Raw genomic sequence first — 15,029 nt, 5'->3', positions numbered from 1 at the left:
CTGGCCTCTCAACAGATACCCCTCCGTTGTGGTTGCACCTACGGTACGGCCATCTGTATCGCTCAGGCACGAAAGCCTCCCCACCAATGGCAAGGTCCATGGTTCATGGCCCACCAATGGCAAGGTCCATGGTTCATGGGGGGGTCAGTGGAGGTATCTGAAGTTTTTATACTCTCCTCAATAGAAGGGTTTACAGAGAATGACAAGTTGGGTGCTGTGAGGGAGGTACTGCAGCCATTTACAAACAAGTGCCAAAAATATTTTTCACCTAGTGCATAACTTACTGCGTTGGTGTATTAAATGTATTATGTTTTGATTTAAATAAAACACTACTAAAAGAATCCAGATACACTGTTCAAAGTGTACAAATACACTGTTTATGCTGTGGATGACACCTGTCATCCACACAGGTGACTATGTCAAGAGCTATTGTGCAAGTTATGGGGGTTAAAAGATTTCATTTACAATACATACATACATACATTAATTTTGTAACATGAAAGGCTGTTCCAGTGGCCCAAACATAATGTCAAAAAATAAGCAAAAGTCTGTAAAATATGATGTTGAAGATAGTTCTTGAACCGAAAACTCATTGTTTCAGAAGTTCTGCACTTTCAAAATGTGTATGCAGCAGAAGTGTTGAATAATGTTTACTCACAAAACTTTTACTCGTTTCTTTTGGTTGCGCGACATCGGATCGAAGATTATGAAGAACTGTTCCCCCATCACTTTCTCCTATTCCCATAGACAACTGTATGAACAAAGGAGATAGTGACGATCATTTTGTTCACTAGTTTTTATTTACTCATAATTGTTAAGGGAACAGGCTCACAGTTGCCTTTCTTATCGTGAATTGCATGCATAATGTCACATCATCTCATTAATAAAGACACAGCAGTCACACTGGGCGTTACTACTGTTAAAATAGTAGAACATTGCATAACATTGGTAGGGTTTTAGTACTTTTTGACTACATATTATGGTGATTCAAGAAACAGTTAGATATGCATCATGTTTCTGCATATATTTAAGGATCTACAAAGAATATTTATACAAGGAATCTCACCTCTTCATAAATACAATAAATTTTCACAACATTGTTACAGCATAAAAAGCTTTTCAGGATGCTTCAATAGTGCACGTTGTAACAATTCTGATAGCCACTTTCATAAATGAAATCAATATAAAAGGCAAAAATAAATAATTGCTGCTGTTAAAGCAACAAACAAAATATCAGCATTCTTTGTGCAGTCAGTGTCATTGAATATAATTATTTCTGTTTCAGAAGAAAAATGAAAAATAGTATGTCTGTTCAGTAAAATTAGTTAAAGCACAGATTCCTCTTTTACATTTAGTTGTCTTTCAGGGCAGACAAGTAGTACACTTACATATACACAGATCACTTTCTCGGTTCCAGATGCGGGATGCGAGTGATGCAACTTCTCCGAGAACCTGGTAAGATTATTCTCTACCACAAAAGCCCAAATAAATCTTTAAATAATGTGGTACATAACTAATTTGACGTACCAGTATGATATGAAATTCAGCTGAAGTTTTGTTTTGTGCAACTTAATTTTTTTAATAGATCCATAATACTTTTTTATAACCAATGGTGAACATCATCCACACACTGACAGAAAAAGTGAAGCACCCAGAAGACATGGTCAGGTGTCAATTTTGCTTTGTGCACATACACAACATTGGCAGGTATGTAAATGATTATAGTTATAATTCTCTGTGACTGGTAGAACATCCACCAGAGTGTGTGTACTGTATCAGATGTTGAGTGATCCCTGTGAAGGATACAGATGCTTTGTACTTGTGTGAGATATTTTCATCAGCTCTTGATGGTGTTGAGGATCTCCATTTGGTATCAAATAGTGCAGCATCAATATTTGTGGGGCATTCGGTTGAGACAGTGGTCCAGTGTCGGACTGCACGGGTATGTGAGGACAGGTATACTTGTCAAGATTCTGATCAACCATGTCTGGACCACCACGAGTGGGGACTGTTGTGTTGTACATTGAGCATGTGATAACCCCTTCATATCTGTGCCTGCCATTCAAAAACATGTAATGTATTCTCTGTATCATTTTGTGTCATCCCACACCATTGCTCAGAGACTGGCAGCAGCCTGCCTAGGGATTTACAGTCCCCTGTGCAGACTTCCAGTAACATGTTAAAAACAAATGGCTGCATTTGAAGGATTGCCAAGACTGTGATGTACGGAGTGCCGGTGAATGGCATCACATTGTGTTTAGCGACGGGTTGCATTTCTGCACCACCCCGCCGACTGTCATCAGCGAGTATGGCGGCGACCTGGGGCGAAGTCCCATTTTACCAGTATTTTGCGGAGGCACAGCAGTATTACTCTTGGTGTCACCGAAGTTCAAATCACCGGGTTTAACTTCATATTATGACTAATAGTGACTGAGGGAACTCTGGTGGCACATCAATACGACTCGGACTTCCCGATTCCTCTTGTGGCACAGAATTTTGGTGACAGTTTTCAAAGGGACGGGTAGTCCACATGTGGCACACACCTCTACGAACTGTCTCTGTGATGCTGACGTCACCAGCAAAATTCACAGACCTGTCCCTAATAGAATGTGTGGGACTAACTTAGATGTCAAGTCTTTCTGAGTGCCAGTACCCAGCACATTGAGAACTGGCTATTACAGTTCTTGGCCAGCTCGCATCGGGAGCAGGTACAGTGGCATTATGACACTCTTCCCATCTGAATCAGTGTGTGCATCCGTGCCAAAGAGGGTGGAACGTCATACTGATAAGTTGAATCATAGTTATAAGATTTTTTGTAAATCAGACTCAATTTTGTAATCACTGAAGTAATATCGTGTACTCTCCCGAGCCGTGAAGCGTCATTGCTTTTCATTTCTTCCTCCCCTTCTGGGTGCTTCACTTCTTTTTTGTAAGGCATTGTACAGTCACCACTACTTCATATTTGTGCCTTAGTACCAAGGTCTTAAATCATGAAGACAAAAATCTATTTCGTTACTTATCAGTGCTTTGATAGTGAAACAGAGCCAGCACAGTAGATGTCACACAAGATATGTTTGTTCTGTGTGTCCTATACCCCTTTCACATACAGTTTACTTCTTATATTACTTCGCACTCTACAAAATAGACTATTAATATTGCAAAATAAATAAATAAAAAAAATAGTTTCTTTATAGTAGATGGTGTCCATTAGTTCTGATTTGCTCCTGTAGAAACCGGTGGGCCAAAACTTTACGATCACCTCCTTAATAATCCATTGGCACACCTTAGGAACACAGTACAGCAGTTATTCTGTGTAACATGGATTCAAAAAGTCCTCAGTGGGTCTGCAGACATATGTTCCCCAAGATGTCCACTTATAGTGGTTTCTGGACACACAGTTGGAGCCCAATAACAACCCAGATGTGCTTCATCGAGTTCAGATGAAGAAAATAGGGTGGTTGTGACATTGACATGAGATCACTGTTCTGCTCCTTGAACTGCTGCAGCACAATTCTGTCCTTGTGGAACAGACAGTTATCATGCTGGAAGGTGCTGTTGCTGAAAGAGAATAAGTGAAATGTGAAGGGTTGGAGGTGGTTCATAGTAATGCTCACATAGCCTATGAGGTGTGTGTAAAAAGTAATGAGACTGACAACACTGAGAGTGATCTGGCAACACTGTGTTGTTCTACTTACACAGACCACTGTGTTCATCCCTTCCAGATTCTCAGTTCGAGTTTAAGCTCCGTACACACAGCTTGTGATGTTTGAGAGCACCATCAGGAAAGTTCTGTTTCACTTTGTGTGTCACAAAAATGGCACTATAGAATTTACAGAATGTTGTGCCATCAAGTTTTGTGTTAAACTTGAGGAATCCACGATTGTGACCTTTAAAAAGTTGAAACTGGCCTATGGGGAACATTAATCATCGAGAGCACAGGATTTTCACTGGTACAAAACATTTTTGGAAGGAGAATAGTTTGAAGAAGAACATCGGTATGGGAGATCTTCAACTTCAAAGACTGACAAAAATGTTGAATGTGTGCATGCTCTTGTGTGATTGGATCGACATTTAACAAGGATGATGGATGACCCATTAAACTAAACACTTTCACTGTACCTCAAATTAGGACCAAAATTTTGCACATACAGAAGGTTTGTGCTAAAATGGTACCAGAAAACCTCACAACTGAGCAGAAGCTCAGTCAAAGAAACACTTGTTGATCTTTTTGAGAGGATTGCCAATGACCGCAAATGGTTCAGTTGTGATCTCAGGTGATGAATCCCAGATTTTTTAGTATAATTCTGAGACAAAGTGGCAGAGGAATGGCACACTGAGACAACTCATTGACTGAAGAAAGCTCGAATAAGCAAATCATAGATCAGAACAATGCTGATTTGATTTACAGTATGGGTGTGGTTCATCAAGAGTTTGTTCCTCCAGGACAAACGGTCAACTAGGTATTTCTCAAATATGTCCTTGAAAGGGTCAGAAAAAGGGTGAATCAAGTGAGACCAGACATTGCAGACAATTGGATGCTGCATCATGACAGTGCCTCATGTCACGCAGCCACTTACATCACGGAATTTTTGACCTCAAAAGAAATTCCTGTTGTTCCGCAGTTCCCTACTCACCTGATCTCAGTTGTGTCTTTTTTTTCTTTTCCTTAAATTGAATGGTGTCTTAAAAAGACATTATTTTGGGACTCTGGAGAATGTTCAAAAGAATGTGACTGACATGTTAAAGGCCCTATCATTTGAAACCTTTCAGCACTGCTACCAAGAGTGCAAACAGTGACTCTGCTGATGTATAGCTACCAAAGGGAATTACTTTGAAGGGACTGCATTGATATTTGGAAAAACAAAATAAAAGCTTTGGGAGATAAAAACATGAGTCTTATTACTTTTCTCACATACCTTATACAGTTGTCATGGTGCCTTGGATTATTGCAAAATGCCCCATGGATGCTCACGTGAGCATCCCCTGTAGCATAATACTGCCCTAACTGGCATGCATCTGGGACACAATACACATTTCAAGCAGCCGTTTGCCTGGATAACGGAGTGTCGGGAGTTGACCATTGACCTATTATAACCAGAAACGTGATTCTTCTTACTGTGCAGTACATCTCCGTTGATCCACACCCTATTCTCGATGACACTGTATCCATTGAAATCATTGATCACAAACTCATTGGATCTGTATGGGAACATGAATGGCTCATCTGATGTGGAATTTCACATTCAACAGTATGCTCTGAAACACTTGTGGCTGTACCAGCATTGTACTCTGTCATCAGGTCTACCACAGATCACCAACTATTCTGCTTTACAGAGTGAGGAAACCTTCAATTTCTATTTTCTGTGAAAAGCTTGGAAATGTGATACTCTGTCCCTTACCTATGGTTTCATCATCCTTAACTGTCTGTCAGTCACAGTGTTCTCCACAACAGGTTGTAGGTGGCTTATCAGATTGATCACATCACTTATTCATTTGCTTTTCAATTAAATTTCACTAATTAAACGCCCTATAAATGGTAAGCATCTTAATAGATAGAAAGAAAAATATGGCATAAGAGCTCAACAACAGTAGAAATATTAATCATTCTGTCTTATCACCACTGTTTGAAATGGAAATTTGTGGTATGGTCTTATGGGACCAAACTACTGAGGTCATTGGTCCCTAAGCTTTCACACTATTTAATCCTAACTTAAACTAACTTACTCTAAGGATGACACACACACACACACACACACACACACACACACACACACACACACAAGGGAGGACTTGAACATTCGATGGGGGGAGCCACGCAGACCGTGACAAAATGCTTCTGACCGCGTGGCTACCCCGCGTGGCCATCATTGTATGAGTGTCTTAACAAGTGAGGAATTTTACCACAATCAGAGCAAAAAGTATCACTGTGCATCAAATAGATTGTCTTTTGATACATTTTGTAATGTACTGTGGATGTTTCTCTCTTTGTTGGTAGTAAATGTCAGAAGAAACTCATGCTTATGTTTCTTCATTGTTCCAAAAAAAGAAAGATTTTTTTCCCGTCCTGAACTCTTCTGTAAGACAGTACTGGTGAACTAGTTGTCTGCTGTCACATTTTGACCTGACTGATAGGTTCACACAGTCACAGAACAAGATCTGAAGGTGTGTTGCTCATATGGTATAATTATTGTTGCAGCCCAGCATATATTTCTAAATTATGCCAGAAAAATACCTGGGAATCCAGAAGCATGTATTGTAATATGTCATTCGTTTGAGTTTCTCAGTATGTACTGCTGAAAGCTGCATTTCCCATGAAATCCTTCCAGTTCTCACCTACCCTACCGTAACATTTTTTCTGTGAGAGTACAAGACTTCTGACAGTCCATCCCCATAATTTCCTGACAGAATCTTTAAGCATTATCTGTTAGTTTTTGTAGCACAGGTTAAAAATAAGAGACTGGTGAAAGTTTTCAGTTGAGTAACATGTACTGGTTCCTGTCTCTTTCATGCTGTAATGAGGCTTTGATGTTCTCATTGTGATGATATTGTACAGCACTAAAATGGATGAAATGGTGTCACCCATTAGGTAGCTTCAGCACTCCAGAAGCATTCTCAGTACTTTTGCCGCGGACCTACAGGTCCAGGTAACTTTCAAATAATATTGTGGGTGCAGAACTTTATTCTGCGTGATGGTGGAACTTCATTTTATTTTGTCTGTTTTTGTGTTGTAGTGTAGTAATGATCATTTTTCTCAAAAAGTTCATCTTCTTTGTCATCTTCGTGTTTTTGAATCTTCCTGATGAGCTTCCGTTTTGTCATCACAATCTGTTTCCACTTAATTTTCAAAATCTTTTAAAAAACATTACTGTCTACTTCAGACACCTGTTGAGCTCCTTTAACATGTTTTGAGTTGAGGAGATTACACATGTTAACTTATGTCTGCCGTGATCAAGTACGCCTGATCTAAAATAATGCAATCAGATGTGCTGTATCAATTTGACACTTGATACTCACATAGTCATAACAAATGATTGAATGGCCCAAAAAGAAGAGAAATCCATTTTGCATTCTAAAGTAGTTTTGTACTGCTTACAACGCTATGTTGATAATCAGATAATGTACTGTTGAAGTGAAATATGAAAATTGAGCAATCAGCACGTTTCTTCACAACAAAGCAGTCACACTAATACCGAAGCACTTGATAGTGAAAAGGATATGGAGAAGAGAAACTGCTAGTGAAAATGCATAATTTCTGCCAAGTGTTGAAATATAATTGACAGAAAATTTCAGGGTGTGTCAGTTTGATCAGCCACACCTGGCCAAAGGTTAAACTGCTTTCCATAGACAATCATGACAGTGGCACAAGAACAGCTGATCAACTTCAGAGTCTGAGTTCCACATTCCTGGACCCTGTGCCATAACAATCAGTGTCTTTATGTAATTCTAACATTTTATTGGTAAAGGACCAGCAACTTAAATTGCATTATTGTTTATTCAGGGTTGTGACACAGTTGTATACAATTTCTCGGTGTTGATTACTTTTGAACATTAATGATAATTCTCAGACAATTGCTTACATTTCAAGTATTTGTTAGAGCATAATTCCACTGATGTACTTGCTTGGCATCTATGTAATACGAATCTGTATAATAAATGTGGTATGACCATAATACAGAAGCCAAACAATGGAAAATCAGGGAAGGAATGTAACAATGTTAGAGAAGGAGTGTTGCTACTCATCGTATAGTGGAGATGCTGAGTCACAGATAGGCACAACAAAAAGATTCTCACAATTACAGCTTTTGGCCATTGAGGTATTTGTCAAGGTATACCTTCTACCTTCTTCCTAAAATTCACAAACCCAATCATCCCGGCCGCCCCATTGTAGCTGGTTACTAAGCCCCCACAGAACGTATCTCTGCCTACGTACATCAACACCTTCAACCCATTACATGCAGTCTTCCATCCTTCATCAAAGACACCAACCACTTTCTCGAACGCCTGGAATCCTTACCCAATCTGTTACCTCCGGAAACCATCCTTGTTACCATTGATGCCACTTCCTTATACACAAATATCCCGCACGTCGAGGGCCTCACTGTGATGGAGCACTTCCTTTCACGCCGATCACCTGCCACCCTACCTAAAACCCCTTTCCTCATTACCTTAGCTAGCTTCATCCTGACCCACAACTTCTTCACTTTTGAAGGCCAGACATACCAATAATTAGAGGGAACAGCCATGGGTACCAGGATGGCCCCCTCGTATGCCAACCTATTCATGGGTCACTTAGAGGAAGCCTTCTTGGATACCCAGGCCTGCCGACCCAAAGTTTGGTACAGATTTATTGATGACATCTTCATGATCTGGACTCACAGTGAAGAACAACTCCAGAATTTCCTCTCCAACCTCAACTCTTTTGGTTCCATCAGATTAACCTGGTCCTACTCCAAATCCCATGCCATTTTCCTTGACGTTGACCTCCATCTGTCCAGTGGCCAGCTTCACATATCCGTCCACATCAAACTCACCAACAAGCAACAGTACCTCCATTATGACAGGTGCCAACCATTCCATGTCAAATGGTCCCTTCCCTACAGCCTAGGCCTTCGTGGGAAACGAATCTGCTCCAGTCCTGAATCCCTGAACCATTACACCAACAACCTGAAAACAGTTTTCGCATCCCGCAACTACCCTCCCAACCTGGTACAGAAGCAAATAACCAGAGCCACTTCCTCATCCCCTCTAACCCAGAACCTCTCACAGAAGAACTCCAAAAGTTCCCCACTTGTGACAGGATACTTCCCGGGACTGGATCAGACTCTGAATGTGGCTCTCCAGCAGGGATACAACTTCCTAAAATCCTGCCCCGAAATGAGATCCATCCTTCATGAAATCCTCCCCACTCCACAAAGTGTGTCTTTCCTCCTTCCACCTAACCTTCGTAACCTCTTGGTTCATCCCTATGAAATCCACAAAACAACTTCCCTACCCTCTGGCTCCTACCCTTGTAACCGCCCCTGTGTAAAACCTGTCCCATGCACCCTCCCACCACCACCTACTCCAGTCCTGTAACCCAGAAGGTGTACACGATCAAAGGCAGAGCCACATGTGAAAGGACCCACGTGATTTACCAACTGATGTGCCTACACTGTGACGGTTTCTATGTGGGAATGACCAGCAACAAACTGTCCATTCGCATGAATGGACACAGGCAAACAGTGTTTGTTGGTAATGAGGATCACCCTGTGGCTAAACATGCCTTGGTGCACGGCCAGCACATCTTGGCACAGTGTTACACCGTCCGGGTTATCTGGATACTTCCCACTAACACCAACCTATCCGATCTCTGGAGATGGGAACTTGCCCTTCAATATATCCTCTCTTCTCATTAATCACCAGGCCTCAATCTCCAGTAATTTCAAGTTGCCACCACTCATACCTCACCTGTCATTCAACATCATCTTTGCCTCTGCACATCCGCCTCGACTGACATCTCTGCCCAAACTCTTTGCCTTTAAATATGTCTGCTTGTGTCTGTATATGTATGGATGGATATGTGTGTGTGTGTGCGCGAGTATACACCTATCCTTTTTTCCCCCTAAGGTAAGTCTTTCCGCTCCCGGAATTGGAATGACTCCATACTCTCTCCTTTAAAACCCACATCCTTTCATCTTGTCTTCTCCTTCCCTTTTTCCTGACGAAGCAACCGCCGGTTGCGAAAGCTCGTAATTTTGTGTGTGTGTTATTTTATTATGCCTGTCTACCGGCGCTTTCCCGCTTGTGACAGAGACCTTAATGGCCGAAAGCTATGATTGTTGTGTCTATCTGCGGCTCAGCATCTCTGCTATATAGCGAGTAGCTACTTTCCTTCCCTAATATTGTTACATAATACAGAAGTGGTACATTCAACAGACTAGCTTACGCTCAGGCTTACACTTAAGATATTCTGTCATATGTACCAATTGTTTGTTAAGGCTGTAACACGTTTGTTGTACTGATCCATACCATGTAGATGTCATGTAACTATATCAGTGGAATTGTGCTCAAACTAATAACTGAAATGCATCCAAGGTTTCAGAATGAACATTATGTTTGAAATTAGTCACCACTTAGAAATTGTATGTAACTGAATAAGTAATAATGCGTCCTTTCTCAAACTTGCTTCCGTCAGTGGATTTTCCCATTTGGAGCACACATCATTGCTAGAATGATACACCGTATCTCCTTGCTGCACTTGGATCCTTTCTTTCCGACTTTAGTCTCACAGTTGGTAATAGTCGTAATGTTTTGGCTCACTTGTGTATATTTTTCAAGCCACTGTATGGTGTCTGTAGGGTTTCTGCTATCACTTGTTGTTTGCTCTTCTTCCTGCTTCATTCACGTACACTGCATGAGAGAAAAGACTACCTCATGTTGTGAGCGCATGGATATAAAAATTGGTAATGTCATTATGATAACTTTAACACCTCCACATATGTTAAAAACACTTGTTTCACTGTGGTAAGAACAGGACAGCATTTTGAATTGAGCAGACATATGTGTATACCCATCTTATTCTCACCACATCTCAGTCAGATGTACATCTACATCAACATCTATATCCACATCCATATTTTGTGACATGCATGACACAGGGTGCTTCCCATTGTGCCTACCACATATTAAGGTTTTATTCCCAATCCAGAGTGAGAAGAGCAATTGCTTAAATGTCTCTGTGTATGCTGTTATTAGTCTGGCCTTATCTTTGCAGTCCTTTTGGGAAAAATATGTAGGCATTTGTAGTATATCCCTATATTCTTCACTTGATATTGATTTTCAGAACTTTGTAAGGGGTTATTACAGGAAAGTTGGTGTCATCCAGTTAAGATTTTTCAGCATTTGCATGACACTTCCCATTGGTCAAACAAACCTGTGACAGTTCATCCTGTCTTCTTTGTGTGCTTTCAGTATCACCTGTTGTCCCTATTTGGTATGGATCCCAAAGTATCAGCAATGTTCTAGGATAGCTGCATGTGTATTTCGAAGCATCTCCTTTATAGGTTGCATTTTTCTAGTATCCTACCAATCAACTAATGTCTGGCACCTGCCCCACCTTTCATTGAGTTTATTTGATCGTTCCATTTCATATTCCCAACGGACTGTGCAACGCCATGCGTGATTGATGTGTTGTTTCAGGTTGTTCCAGAGATTTTCTCTGAGGCTCAAATATAAGGACGTTACAGGCTATTCAGGCATATTATTGACCCAGAACATTTTTTTTCATCCTGTAGTCGCAGTTCTGGACTGGTTGGCATGAAAATTATCGTCGCGGAATATGTGGCTGGTAATGTTACAGTATTCAGTATGATCTGGAAACTGAAAACACCTAATTCTGCAGCATCTTGACGCTGTTCACATTGAAAATACCTATCATTTTAATTAACTGACACTTATTGAAGTATTTAAAATGCTTGCAGAACATCACAAAGCTGGTTTCACCCCTTGATTGTCAGTTGTCTAGTAAGGATTATTGAGCACTAAACCCCCCCCCCCCTGCCGTCCATGACCCCAACAGAAACTACAGACTTCTTCTGGCTTAAATGTTACATCATAACTTGAGACTATGTTACATTTTGAAGGAATCCAGACCCTGAATCTACACTCCTAGAAATTTCAATAAGAACACCGTGAATTCATTGTCCCAGGAAGGGGAAACTTTATTGACACATTCCTGGGGTCAGATACATCACATGATCACACTGAAAGAACCACAGGCACATAGACACAGGCAACAGGGCATGCACAATGTCGGCACTAGTACAGTGTATATCCACCTTTCGCAACAATGCAGGCTGCTATTCTCCCATGGAGACGATCATAGAGATGCTGGATGTAGTCCTGTGGAACGACTTGCCATGCCATTTCCCCCTGACGCCTCAGTTGGACCAGCATTCGTGCTGGACGTGCAGACCGCGTGAGACGACGCTTCATCCAGTCCCAAACATGCTCAATGGGGGACAGATCCGGAGATCTTGCTGGCCAGGGTAGTTGACTTACACCTTCTAGAGCACGTTGGGTGGCACGGGATACATGCGGACGTGCATTGTCCTGTTGGAACAGCAAGTTCCCTTGCCGGTCTAGGAATGGTAGAACGATGGGTTCGATGACGGTTTGGATGTACCGTGCACTATTCAGTGTCCCCTCGACGATCACCAGAGGTGTACGGCCAGTGCAGGAGATCGCTCCCCACACCATGATGCCGGGTGTTGGCCCTGTGTGCCTCGGTCGTATGCAGTCCTGATTGTGGCGCTCACCTGCACGGCGCCAAACACGCATACGACCATCATTGGCACCAAGGCAGAAGCGACTCTCATCGCTGAAGACGACACGTCTCCATTCGTCCCTCCATTCACGCCTGTCAAGACACCACTGGAGGCGGGCTGCACGATGTTGGGGCGTGAGCGGAAGACGGCCTAACGGTGTGCGGGACCGTAGCCCAGCTTCATGGAGACGGTTGCGAATGGTCCTCGCCGATACCCCAGGAGCAACAGTGTCCCTAATTTGCTGGGAAGTGGCGGTGCGGTCCCCTACGGCACTGTGTAGGATCCTACGGTCTTGGCGTGCATCCGTGCATCGCTGCGGTCCGGTCCCAGGTCGACGGGCACGTGCACCTTCCTCCGACCACTGGCAACAACATCGATGTACTGCGGAGACCTCACGCCCCACGTGTTGAGCAATTCGGCGGTACGTCCACCCGGCCTCCCGCATGCCCACTATACGCCCTCGCTCAAAGTCAGTCAACTGCACATACGGTTCACGTCCACGCTGTCGCGGCATGCTACCAGTGTTAAAGACTGCGATGGAGCTCTGTATGCCATGGCAAACTGGCTGACACTGACGGCGGCGGTGCACAAATGCTGCGCAGCTAGCGCCATTCGACGGCCAACACCGCGGTTCCTGGTGTGTCCGCTGTGCCGTGCATGTGATCATCGCTTGTACAGCCCCCTCGCAGTGTCTGGAGCAAGTATGGTGGGTCTGACACACCGGTGTCAATGTTTTCTTTTTTCCATTTCGAGGAGTGTATTTTTGTCATTGACTCACCCAACAAGTGGTCCAAAAATGAAAAATGTTGAGAGCAAGGGGAAATGAGAGCTGATATTTCCTTCCTGAGGACATGTGTCTTTATTGTATGACTTAATGATGATGGCATTCTCTTGGATAAAATATTACAGAGGTAAAATAGTTTGCCATTCGGTCTCTCTCTCCCTCCCTCCCCCCCCCCCCCCCCCCTCTCTCTCTCTCTCTCTCTCTCTCTCTCTCTCTCTCTCTCTCTCTCTCTCTGTGTGTGTGTGTGTGTGTGTGTGTGAGAGAGAGAGAGAGAGAGAGTGAGTGCCCGTGAGGGGGGGGGGGGGGAGTGGAGGAAGGGGGATGACTACTCAGGAGGATATCATTATACGAAAAGACAAAAATGGTATTTTACAGCTTGGAGAGTGGAATGTTTGAGCCGTTAATGAAGTAGGTTGGTTTTAAAAAGGGAAATTGACAGATTAGAGTTCAGTAAACTGGCAATTAGTGAAGTGTGGTGGCAGGAAGAACAGGAGTTCTGGCTATATCAGTGCAGAGTTATCAACAGGAAATCAAGCAGGGGTAATGTGGGATAAGTAATGTATAAAAAAATAGGAATGTGAGTACGGTGCTATGTATAGCATAATGCAAGAGATACTGAATGTGAGGGGTGAAATGAGAAAGTATAAAAATAAAGCAAACAAAATGGAATACAGGCATCTAAGAAATGAGATTGACAGAAAGTGCATAATGACTAAGCAGGAATGTCTAGTGGACAAGTGCAAAGCCATAGAAGCATACATAGCTAGGGAAAGGGTTGTGCTGCCTATAGGAAAATTAACGAGACCTTTGGAGAAAAGTTAAGTAGCTTATCAAGATGGCATACCAAAAGTAAGCAAAGAAGGGAATACATAGTGGAAGTAATGTACTGGGTGTAATGGGAATAAGCGCATATTTTTCTATTCGTGATTGAGAATGGTGTACTGTACTGAACAACATTACATCAGTATTTACATCATTCGCCGACTAATAGTTATAGCGATTATAAATTGTATGTTTTTAGGTTGGTTAGTACCTTCAAGTACATTTGGTAAGAGTTAGCCATTAATACCTGTTTTCCACTGGCCAGCCGATCAGGTATTGAAGTGTGGACACGGATGCAAAATGATAAGCGCATAGCGACAGGAGTAGTTCACTTAGTAATGCAGTTGTGATCGTGCAAAAAATGCCAGGGCGTAAAGTTTGTGATGTGTTTATGGGTTCGATGCAGAATAAAAACAACCAACATACTGATGTATGTACATATTAAGCACCACATATGAAAATATCTTCACCTATACCTGTTCCAGTCTGTATAATTAGTCCGTGCAAAGGAAACAAACTTGAGTACAATGTTGCTGAAAGAGATGATTAAGTAGGTGAAGATGAGTTGGGACATACGGTACTGTGGGAAGGATTTGACAGAAAACTGGAAGATCTAAGAGGAATTGAGGCCCTTAGAGTAGACAAAATTCCATTACAATTATTGAGATTCTTGGGATGGCCAGTCATGGCAAAATTATTCTGTCTGGTATGCAAGACTATGAGATCGCCAAATTGAGCTTCATGAAGAAAATAATAATTACAGTTCTGAAGAAGGCAGGTGTGAATACTGTTGAGCCATTCATTTAATAAGTCATAGTTATAATGTACTAACACAAATTATTTACAGAAGAATGAAAACTGGTAGAAGCTGTCCTTGGGGAAGATTGGTTTGGATTAAGGAGAAATGTAGGAGCATGTGAGTCAGTACTGACCCTACAACTTAGCCTAGAAGGTAGATTGAAGAAAGGCAACCTTGCATTTATATCATGTGTAGTTACAGAGAAAGCCCTTGACAATGTTGAGTGGAATACACTCTTTGAAATTTTGAAGGTAGTGAGGATAAAATACAAGGACTGAGAGATTATTTATAACTTGTACAGAAACCAGGCTACAGTTAT

At 42.1% G+C, this 15,029-nt stretch overlaps 1 protein-coding gene across 5 annotated transcripts in view; it reads left to right on the top strand.

The window, feature by feature from the left end:
• LOC126295151 (zinc finger protein 721-like) overlaps positions 1-15,029 on the top strand; it is a 201,094-nt gene that overhangs the window by 160,106 nt on the left and 25,959 nt on the right. For 3 of the 5 annotated variants that reach the window (XR_007552392.1, XM_049987439.1, XM_049987442.1), the window contains exon 5: positions 1,418-1,455. Coding sequence is in view for 4 of the 5 variants with exons in the window: in XM_049987439.1 (XP_049843396.1) it covers positions 1,418-1,455 (38 nt within the window). In the remaining variant the exon portion in view is untranslated. Of the gene's footprint in view, positions 1-1,417; positions 1,456-1,585; positions 1,708-11,178; positions 11,327-15,029 lie in introns of all 5 variants that reach the window. The other 2 variants (XM_049987440.1, XM_049987441.1) reach the window with 2 other exon arrangements.

Source organism: Schistocerca gregaria, chromosome 11, assembly GCF_023897955.1.
Source record: "Schistocerca gregaria isolate iqSchGreg1 chromosome 11, iqSchGreg1.2, whole genome shotgun sequence".
NCBI classification, from domain to species: Eukaryota; Metazoa; Arthropoda; class Insecta; order Orthoptera; family Acrididae; genus Schistocerca; species Schistocerca gregaria.
Note: the sequence above shows the minus strand (reverse complement) of the source record. Positions and strands in the feature narration are given on the sequence as shown.